This window comes from Panicum virgatum, chromosome 5N (genome assembly GCF_016808335.1).
Source record: "Panicum virgatum strain AP13 chromosome 5N, P.virgatum_v5, whole genome shotgun sequence".
In the NCBI taxonomy this organism is placed as follows: domain Eukaryota; kingdom Viridiplantae; phylum Streptophyta; class Magnoliopsida; order Poales; family Poaceae; genus Panicum; species Panicum virgatum.
In genome coordinates, this window is record NC_053149.1 from 65,687,590 (window position 1) to 65,698,798 (window position 11,209).

At 41.4% G+C, this 11,209-nt stretch overlaps 2 protein-coding genes across 4 annotated transcripts; one reads left to right on the forward strand and one right to left on the reverse strand.

Moving 5' to 3' along the window:
* Positions 1-231: 231 nt before the first annotated feature.
* LOC120672084 (RNA-binding protein 24-B-like) lies at positions 232-6,138 on the forward strand. 3 transcript variants are annotated; one of them, XM_039952380.1, is made up of 6 exons: positions 232-614; positions 772-904; positions 1,789-1,927; positions 2,746-2,782; positions 4,211-4,484; positions 4,822-6,138. In XM_039952380.1, exons 1-6 carry the CDS (start codon positions 432-434, stop codon positions 4,845-4,847), a joined length of 792 nt encoding a protein of 263 aa, XP_039808314.1. In that variant the 5' UTR covers positions 232-431; the 3' UTR covers positions 4,848-6,138. The 3 variants fall into 3 exon arrangements, with proteins under 3 accessions (XP_039808314.1, XP_039808313.1, XP_039808311.1); XM_039952379.1 differs by having other exon boundaries at positions 4,842-6,138; XM_039952377.1 differs by having other exon boundaries at positions 237-614; positions 1,792-1,927; positions 4,842-6,131.
* Positions 6,139-6,936: 798 nt separating this feature from the next.
* On the reverse strand, positions 6,937-9,881 carry LOC120672085 (DNA repair RAD52-like protein 1, mitochondrial). Its single transcript, XM_039952381.1, has 4 exons — positions 9,514-9,881; positions 8,447-8,484; positions 8,216-8,310; positions 6,937-7,342 (listed from the first exon to the last, which is right to left on the reverse strand). The coding sequence occupies exons 1-4, from the start codon at positions 9,792-9,794 to the stop codon at positions 7,199-7,201; spliced, it is 558 nt and encodes a 185-aa protein (XP_039808315.1). The 5' UTR covers positions 9,795-9,881; the 3' UTR covers positions 6,937-7,198.
* Between the last annotated feature and the right edge of the window lie 1,328 nt (positions 9,882-11,209).

The following is an 11,209-nucleotide window of genomic DNA, read 5'->3' on the forward strand; positions in this document are numbered from 1 at the left end:
ATAATCCCCACACATCCTCCTTTCCGTTCCTGCCACTCTCCAGACAGACAGCCCAACACCACCCTGTAACCACTGTTCACTGTGATAGGGGTAGTAGGGTCATTTTTAGCTACTATTGGCGGGGTGGGTGTGTCTCCCGGTGCGAGGTATTTAAAATTTATTATACGAGCGTGGCTTGGACCAAAAGGGCATGGCTGGTGCATTATAGCAGACCGCTAGTATAAATTGCTGTTTCTGTACCGCCTTCCCTCTCTCTCTCTCCTCTACCCCCTTTTCCTCTAACCTTTAGCTTTCCTCCCTCCCTCCCTCCGGTCCTTCCCTCTCCTCTCCTCTTCCATTCCTCTAACTAGTCCTAGCCATTCAGATCCTAAGTTGCTGGCCTTGCTGCTTCTTGTTGGAGAAAGATTTGTTGGTTCCAAGTTGGAAGTATCATGAGTCCACCGAGTGTGATGGGGCAATTTGGAGACACAACCTATACCAAGGTTTTCGTTGGGGGACTCGCATGGGAAACCCAGAAGGAGACCATGAGGAAGTACTTCGAGCAGTTTGGGGAGATCCTGGAGGCCGTTGTCATCACAGACAAGAATACCGGCAGATCCAAGGGCTACGGATTTGTATGATCCTACACAGCTCACCACTTCTATACGCATTTAGTTTCAGTAGACTTTGTAAACATTTTGGTCCCCCTGTCCATTTGTCCCTTCTTTTTTGTGATGCAATATGGTATTTGCTTAATTTCAGTTAATCATGCACCAGAAATTCACATTGTAGGTTACCTTCCGGGACCCGGATGCGGCGATGAGAGCTTGTGTTGATCCTGCGCCGGTGATAGACGGGAGGAGGGCTAACTGTAATCTGGCTTCACTTGGGGTTCAAAGATCTAGGCCTCCAACACCCCAGCATGGTTAGATATTTACCATTATTTCACCGGCTGTACAAAGTAACGACAGAGAAGGAATAGTTAGCTAGCTTGCTTAATTGAAAGCCTTTTATGACAAATTCTTGAGTTGAGTAGAGCACAGCACCTAAAAGTTTTTGAAAAAGAAAATTCATAATCATTACAAATGCAATACCTTCTATATGTTACTAGAAATTTTATATGTACTTCCATGCATGATCACAAACTAGCTACCATGATTTTATGCGCTAAAGGTTACTTCATGCCATTAGAAAAAGAAAAGGGCTTAAAAAGCAAGACAACAAGATTGCCTAACTTTGATAACTGGCCACCCTCAAGTATTAAATCAGGGTATTGAACTGGCATCCAGTAGAGGATACAATGCTTAAATGTCCAACTTTAACTTAGTGCTACTTTATTATCCTAAAAACAGCGAGTTTAACTTAAAACAGTTCAAGTTCAATGTAATTGCTTTCAGTTAGAAAAATTATATAAATAGACTTAAAAGGATATGCTGTTTTGGCATTACTTGTTGGAAAAGTAGGGCCGAAGGAACATCAATAGTACAAATATGTTAGTTATCCTTGAGCTAAGTGCCTTGTTTCAGATAATGTAGTATACTATTCCTAGCTAGGTGTGGATTGTAAATCTTGCTGATGAAAACATAATCATATATAGTAAGGGACAGAAACACGAATCTTTTACTTCTATTATATATGTCGTCTTGCTTAACTGATAGACTGAAGAATGGTATCAATGTCAGAATAAATTCACCAGTGGTGCACCACAAGATGTGAATTCATGCCTGTTTTTTAATTAGTATCTTTTCCGGATAATATTAGCAAGCTGTTGATAAATTTGCTTCGTATCTGCTGATGATGTTGCTACAGGAGGAGCTAGGAGCTTCAGGGTGATGAAATCCTTCAGCCAGCAGGCAGGGATCCAAGGTGGACTGGGCGCAGCTTTTCCTTCCCATGCCACCTTCCCTCATTATACCATCCCACAAGGCCTCCCCTACCATGTCTATGGGTACTCTCTCTCTCTCTCTCTCTCTCTTTCTCTCTCTCTCTCTACACATACAGACTAGACCTGGGCAAACGTCGGGTCGGGTCGGGTTCGGGTCGGGTCAAGGTCGGGTCACGGGTCGCATAGGACGGCCCGCGCCCGACCCGTACCTATCACCGGGTCGGGTCGGGTTGGCCCGTGCACCCTGCGCGGGCGTGTCGGGTCGGGTTTTTTTCGGGTTGGGTCGGGTTTTTTGGCCTTTGGGTCGGGTTTTTCGGGTTGGGTCGGGTTTTGGGTAAAAAATCACGGCCCGTGCCCGGCCCGTTGATTGTTGCGGGTCAAAAAATACGGCCCGCGCCCACCCGCCACGTAGCTCGGGTCGGGTCGGGTCGGGTTTTTTTCGGGCGGGTTGGGTCGGGTTGTTCGGGTCGGGTGACCTATGCCCAGGTCTAATACAGACACATGTTGTCAGGAGTCGGGACCCTATGAAACTTGAAAGTAGCGAGAGAGGGCGTATTCAGTGTATCACATGCATGCATGACGTGCATTGTAACATGCCACCTTGGTCAATGGTGAATGGGCATGTAAGCAATTTATTTTGCGTGCCTATACTCTCTATCTCACACTGTCACACACGAGCATAAAGTGGCCACGCGTGCTCTGTGACACATGATAATTAGCAGACCACTCTCCCTCTCTCCGAGAGAGAGAGAGAGAGAGAGAGAGAGAGAGAGAGAGAGAGAGATCAACTAGCAGCCTCTTAACAAATTAGAATTGGACAAAATTGCATAATTAATTTGTACGAACAAAACTAATACCCCCTGCTATCTTTCACTCTGCAGGTACTCTCCCTATACTCCAGACTATGGCTATCCAACAGTAAGTGCCTAATTACATTGCTAATAAGCTCCATTTAATTCACCAGCAGTACATAAAATTGTTTTTTATCTATTTCTCTTTCATTAATTTTGTGGATTTGCCCACCAACCACCAACAGTGCATCAGAAATATTTCGTATCATGCATTTTTCATCAAAACTATGATAGGACAAACCATGCATGGAAAATTGCAGTGTATAAATTTTCTGGATATAACAATTATATAACACAAAATACCCCGCCAGGAAATTAAATGCATATAGCATGCAAATTACCAGTCCTTTTTTTCAGACAGATTTACCAAACATTTTGTCTTCTGCAACCTTTCAAACTGAAACTTGAGATTGGCATTCAGGTTCTGTCCTTAATGTATGATTGCTTCATTATGCTGGAAACAAGTCCTGCAGGTCTAAGAAAATGACAGTTAGCATGCATCTTTTCTTAAAACATAACTGCATCAGATGATATGGCTATATTCTTCGCATCTTCATGTTATATTTGTTGATCATAGAAAGTTACTGAAACTTTTTTTACCATGTTCAAGCAAAAAAGGGCACATTGGCTATTAATTCTGTGCTTTCCAACATAGACTGAAAATATAATGGCATTTGAGTGAATATTTCGCCTCTTTGAGGGCTGTAACATTGGTACTGGGAAATCTAAAGCACAGCCATTTTTTATTTTACCGCCGCCAAAGGTTCTATTTATCCTTTTCTTCTAGGGATGTCAAAATTAAGGCATGTATATTGGAGCACTGCTAGAGAGCTTCCCAATTGGTTTTCTTTCCAATGGAACATGTAACTGTAATCTGGGAAAGCATGAGCAAACTGCATAGCTGCTCCTAAAAAGATTCACTTTCTGCCTATCTGTCCTGCATACATACTGACAATATTATGGACTGCCAACATCTAAAGTAGCCTTTCAAAATCATTTTCTTTCTTCAGGTTTGAGACCTGAGGAAATATGTGTTATGTAGAGCCAAATATTTGTTCGTCAATTACTTTTCAATCTCTGAAAACAATCATTCTGGATGATGATGGACCAAATTTTTAATTGCCATGTCCACTGGAAAATGCATACCCTCTATATGAAGCAACATAGTGCTGAAAACATAGTGGTTTCTGGTCCTAGCAACTTATCTCACCCAGCCGCACATGCTATGGGGCCCTAGTTTGTCCATTTCTAGTCAGCAGACCCACTGTTAAGCAAAAAAAGCTTTAACAAGCAAAGCCAGACCCCAACCGGGAGTACTGTAACTGTAACAAAGCATATCTTAAAGTAGAGAACATGGTTTTACACAGTGATTATTGTAGGAAGCATCAGACAATTAAGCTTTCTAAAACACCATGTACTTACATATGGAGAGAGTTGTAGATAACAGAATTTATGGTCATGAGCATAAAGACTGTTTCTATTTTCTGTTAAATAGAACTTCTACAATATCTATGGAGGAGCCCAGTACCCATTTTATGGAGGAGCAGCAGCTGGCATGGTGACTGGAACAAGTCCCTTTTATCCATATTTCCAGTTTGGGCAGTCAGGAAACACTACAACCAACTATACATCTGGACAAGGCTACAACTTGCAATACCCACAGATGTTCCACTTCTCTACTGTATCATCCACAGCTGCAGCTGTGACGGGCTTTGCTCCGCAGTTTGGAGGACCATTGTCACTAGCAGTGAGCCCTCAAGCCCAAGCAGGTATTTCTAGCTATTCTTTGATATCCACTTAGAAACATTATAAAAAGACTCTCAAACCCACTAATGCATTTGTCATCCTAGCTTAATGTAGTACTCAATGCAAATTCTAAACTTCAGGACACACATTGTTCTATTAATCTACCATCATTGATTTGTCAATCTGTTAGGTTACAGTACACTGATGTAAACCAGTGCGCATGCATTGAAAACAGTAGAAAGTATGATCATAACTTCATTAGTATGCCTGCATTAGTTTTCTAAGAAACTCACTTACCATGTTGTCAGGATTAGTTGAAAACTTTCTTTCTGCTCAGTTGTGGTACTAATATCTTGACAGTGTGTGTCCCCATTAAACAGGCATGACTATGGCACTCACAGCTCCAACACTGCCAACTCCAACTCAGGCTGCTCATCCTTACCGGCTGATTCCCTCACACTTTGCGGTGTCCGCTGCTCCAGAGCAACCCTTGGCCTAACCATGGTCTCCCTTCCAACTGTTGCTGTCTTGTTCTCGTTTCCAACGTGTTGAGTCCATGCATCCATCTCTAACACAAAAAGGCACTATTGTGGATCCTGTTCATCAGTCAAAGTGCTCACCTCCATATCCCACATAATTATGTGGTGTTTGGAAATTAGCTTTAGCCCCAGGATGGGCTCAAAGCTTCATGCCCCAAGGACGGGGTGTACTAACAGACAAGCATAAACCCCAACCATTCTAACAACAGTCCATGGAAGGACTTCATCTGGGAGAATTAGTTTCAGCCCAGCAAGACAAGGGTGTAGCTAAAGAAACTCTATCAGGCAAGCATGACCCAAGGAGGGTTACTTCATGATGATACTAGTCAAATTGGACAACAATGACAGCTAAACAACTGAGTGAGCTAGCATGCCATTCCCACATATAATCAGTAGAATCCCAACTGTATCTAGCTTAGGCATGGTGCTTCTGGGTGAAGCATGAACCATTTAGCATTTCTAATTTAGTCTTCGTGTTACCTAGAGCAAATGAATTTGACATATAACCAGTGACTACTCGTGTAACCAACCGCTCACCTTTCCTATGCAAATGATTAGATGCACCAACTAACAGTTCACATGATCTTCCAGTTGATAGCTTGCATCTATGTGGTCAAGGCTCTAAGGAGAGCCTGTGCCCCTAATCAGAGACAGGTTCAGAGTAGTGCTAATGTTTGTTTTTAGCACTTGGCACTACCTCCTGTCATTCCAAACACAGTATTGGGTGCTCCAAAGAAGGCTTTGGAGTAGCCAAACACTGCTGTGTAACTCATTAACACAATGGACCCATAGATAAATTTTTATTGTCTTGGGTCACCTCCTCATGTAGATGTCATTACCTCTCGGTGTTACTACCATGGTTAGGTCCAGGTCTCCACACCCACCCCTTCCCTTCCCTTCCCCTTCTCTGTGCGCAGCGCAGAGACCTTGCTATTAATCTACTATTCCCAGACATGGTGGTTGTATTAATAAAGTAGCACTATGCTACTTGTAGGACATGAACCATTTCTTATTTTACCCTTCATGTGTACTTAATATATCCTACCCATTTCAATTCAGTAGCTGGTACATTATTTCCAACCATTGTAGTACTATATAATGTTGTTTAAAATATGTCCAGTGTGTTGCATATTTCTTAGTCACCACTCTTAAATTGCATATGTTCCAGTTGAAAGTAAAATTACATCTGTGAAAGTATGCCCTTGCAAGCATTAACTTCGTGAGAACCTTGAGATAACACCCCAACCCAGTAGTATGCTATCCCTTATTTGCCATCGATGTATCAGCGAGAAATGGGGGCCACCTGTGTCACTGACAGTCGCAAACAAGGATTGGATGAAATTGCAATGGCAGCTAAGAGATTTACCCAATTTGGTGATACAACAGTTTCCATTTAACAAAACAGGGCTGTTGCCTTATAATCTCTAGAGACTAGAGATACTAGTACTAGTACTGAAAGGTCTCCTTTAGAGTTTAAGAGCTCTACAACAAGATAGCCCATGCATGTTTAACTTCTAAAAATATAAGCAAACAGTTACCTGGCCTATGCAGTTCTATATGCAGAATTGCAGACGAAGATAACAACCAGCTTGAGATAACTAAATTCCCAGCAAACCTGTATCATGACACTTTAGACCAGTTAGTAGTTGGAAATCCCAGCTAAATACTTTAATATGGCATCATCAGTGTGACACTACGAAAAAAACTTGCCCTCCTTTTTCTTTTTGGTAGGGACGTGATCGATAGTTTCAGTACAAGATTAAACAAAAACATAAGCAGTGCAGCATTTGACCTAATAATCCTGTGAAGTCATTGATTATTTTGCATAGGGGAAAGACTTACCCAGTAATCTTGAAGATACTGATACCTACTAGCACTCATGCTCATGAAATATCCTGTTAAGAATATTGAAAATAAGAAAACAGAGCTATCAAGCTTTAATGAACATGGACTCAGGGATTTAGACGTTGGAACAAGCCGCTGCATACAGTTCAGACCATTAGTTGCACTGGTAGCTTACATAGTCTCACCTACACGACAACTTAAGCTTCAAGCATTTATAAGTTCACATCCATTATAAGAAAGAGAAGCATGTCCAGTGCAAATGGATAGCCTATTAAGGGATAACAGTCCGCACATGACGAACTGGAAGTATGCCAATTCACATCCCTCATAAGACGAACACTAACATTAGTCATCTATGACATATCTTCATGGTAGAGATGAAGTCCAAGACCAAGACGTGCACAAGCACGACGAAAAGCCATAGCTTCTGCCTTTTGTACGGGATCACCATAGTTTGTATCATCAACAGAAGCAGTTCCAGTAGCCTCTCTGTAGATCTGATTGAAAGAAAAATAGAGAGAGAGGAAAAATTGTCAAGGTATTTTTTTTACGTTAGACCTAGTCATATATAATAAAATAAACAAAACTACTTGCGCTTAAAACAGCATAACACAGAGAAACTGTTGCCAACTAGTTAACAGTTCACCGTTATCGGATAATGCAATACAACAACACTGAGATGAACTGAAATTAATGATGGAATAGGAATACTGAGGGTCCTCATTTTGTCATACATAAGTACAAAATCTTACCTATTTATGTTTTTCCAGCTGTCCAGCACATTGACTATGTTTGCTTATGTTTTAATTATGTACTCGAACAAGAAGACTGTATCATCCTAAAATGGGTCCATTTTCTTCAAAAAAGGGGGGCTCCCTTTGCATCTTTTAGTACTAAAAACAGAACAAACTTTGCAATAGACAAACGGGCATGGCCAATTTGCATAAAGTACAATAACAAGCAAGCAACAAAAAATCCATTTTGTTCAGAAACCGAAAATCTGCAATGGATATGCAAGAGATGAAACTATTCAACGCAAAACTCGCGTATCCAAACATTCATGAAGTATGATCCATGATTTAGCAGCAAGCAAATAAGAATCAACAGAAGATCAGTAGATATACTGAAAAGAAAGGCTGAAAATAACAGCTGGGAAGAGGCAAATCTAAGAGAACCGGTGAACATTGATATTCAATAATCACAGTTAGCCACTAGATCGTCAAAAACAAAAGGAAGCAGATTTATCCATAGATTGACAAAATCCAAGCCATAAGCCCCGCTGCCCAGCCAATTTCTCAGGTTTCAGATTAAGCTTTAGTTATAGAGACCAGTCATGTGTATAGAAATATTTTCTGGAAGAGAATAGGTACCTCAGCATCAGTCCCATGAAGAGTCACGCGATAGACAACAGATACAGACTTCCGATCAGATGAATAAACAATGCTGCGGACCTCACCAGACCACTCTGTAATGGATTGCAAAAGGATTGAAGTAGAACAAGAAATATAACTTTTCAACAGTTCAACCTCTTCGAAATTATGCATCAACAATGGGGCAAAGTGGCAAGCAATTATCTGATCTAACGATGACCGGAAGTTTACCTGGGGCATGTATGTTGAGAATTTTGTTCACAATGTGCCTGCAAGAGGCATGAGAAAGTGAGACTATAAGGATACAATGTCCCCTTATATATTAAAAAAAGAAAATGAAAAAAGGAAATGGGTCAGGATAATGTGCGTATAGCATATTGAATCCAGCATTTTTCCTCTAAAATGCCCATGGTATAGAAATTAAAGCAGCTATTAACTTTAAAGCATAAAGAAAGTATAGCTCTTGGATTGAAAAGGAGGGCCTTCAGGTGGTCAGGACTTGACAGCTAAAAATGCCAAAATGTGAAATTCTTCTAAGAGTTCTGGTTAGAGATTTGGTCTGTTTTATGGTTATTACAAGCAGTGTTATCCTAAACGCTGAACGGTAAACAGTCGGTCACCTGTCGTTTAGCCCATTATTTGGACCAAACGGGTGTTTAAACGGGTAAAACAGCCGTTCAAACGGTAAAAATAACCGACTGAATAGAAACATTATACCACTATGTAGTGTTTAAACGGTGTGTAAACGGGCTAAACGATGAACAGTGATTACAAGTGCTCATTTCACGACAGCTCTCTTAGAATTGTTCTGCAGGAGCAACCTCTTCAGTTTAGAAAGGCCATAGATTAAGTTAGTCTATACAAGGGTAGTAGCTTTCGTCCTACCTAATGATGTGTCAGCCATCAAGTTGAACAATCCTCTGTTAGTGAATCGCCAATTGCAACTTTGATAACAGCACTAAGGGCATGAACCAACAATCAATTAGCTGTTACTAGATGTGATCTCACTTCAGACAACTGCATAACATTTAGAACACGTATGTTTTACACTGAAGTCATTTTTGTTAAAGAAAAAAGGGAAACAACCCGATTTCAATTAGCGAAACCAGGACACCTGCTCATGAACTCAGTAATATCTTACTCAAACATAACCTGATGCTACATATAAATCTGGAAAATAAGCCAGAATCAGGTTAAAAGGAGCACACATGTCCGCACTGGACCAATCGTTCACAGCATTGCACAACAGATGCAAAGGTCCGATGGGAGATCGCTATCGATCGAATGGGTGGGCTTACCATGGGATGTATTTGATGGCGAAGCCGTTATCCTCGACACGCGTCTTCACGAGGGAGTCGGGAACTCTCTTCCCGAGCTCCTTGAGGACCTCGGCGAGGGGCTTGCTGATGCCCTCAGTGGGGGCGGCAACCTCGCCGCCGGCGAAGTTGTCCTCCTCCTCCGACGGGACCTCCGGTTCCTGCAGCCGGCGGGACGCGCGGGCCTTCGCGGCGAAGGGGCGCGCGAGGCGAGGGGTGGGCGCGCGGCGGAGGAGGAGGCGGGCCAGGGCACCGGGAGCCATCGCGGGGCGGACCGGCGGAAGGAATCTCGGGGAAAGCGAGGGAGGGGTTTGGGGGTTTTGCAAATGAGAGGCGCGTTTGCGGTTTGCTTTTGCTGATCGACCTAAATATATATGGACATATGGTCCAGTTCCATGTGCGTTTGAAATAATTCAAAATATATATGGAGGAGGCCGTGAAGCAAGAGGATTTTTTTTGGGGGAATAAACAAGGTATCAATAAAATGAGCAAGATATTCCGGTCATGAATTTGATATTACATGGAATTTGGAAACTATATAATTTCTAATAAATCTTTTCACGGTGTAAAGTACAAACAAATACAGTCAAACCGACATCTAAAGCCATGACGCGATTTGTATAGAAATTGTATTAGCTCCGAAACTGCTAGGATGCCCGAGCATTTTATTATCTCTCCACTTTTTTTTTCCATACATTGGCCGTGTTTGGTTAGGGGACTTTTCGCCCCTTTGACCACTAATTAGAGGTATTAGATGAAGTCTAATTATGAAACAATATTTACATTTATGGTACTGTAGCATGTGCTGTAGCTAATAAAGTCTTTGACCGCATGATTAGAGGATGATTTGGGAATGGTTACTGTAGCATCACTGTAGCCAATTATGATGGAATTTGGCTCATTAGATTCGTCTCGAAAAATTACACACATCCATGAAAAGGTTTCGCAAATAAACTTCGTTTAGTACTCCATGCGTGCATTCGTCTTTTTGCGTAAAATTTTACCAAACACGTTCATTCGATCCCATCCCATTCTTTTAACTCCGGCAAGATCCATCCTCATATTCTCCATTTCTGGTAGATTTGGAATTGAGTATTTTAGAAATACCAACATCTCTATTTCCAAATACTTGTCACCTTTGACCACTTTATTTGTTCAAAACATATTTAGCACTTCACGTTTCTTGAAACATGATTTCATATTTCGCATTCCTCTATAAGGGTATTTTGGCCATTACAGACTTAAAAGGAGGTTGGTATAAAAGAAGCTACAGAGGAAAGCTGATCTAATCGTTCGTGATCGAGGCGGGGAACGCAACACTACTTATAATGGTAATAAGTAGCGAATAACAACTTAAAACAGAAGAAATCCACTTAGATAAGTCAGCTATAAGACGTTGGATCCAACTGCAATAATCTTTTGTAGGAAATTAAATATTCTTAAATTAAATAGCTTCATAACTTGTAGGATTTGTTAAAATTCTCCATTCGAAACATGACCTTAGCATGAGGAGGCTCGTCAAGATGTCCTCATATCACTACAAGAACATTGTAGTTTATAACCTGCTTTTGAATTTTTGAGATGATTGTTGATTGCTAATCACGCTTGCCTCGCGGTAACATGCTTTGAATTTTACTCACCGCCTATCTCTCCTAAGAAGCCATGGTGATTTATGAGA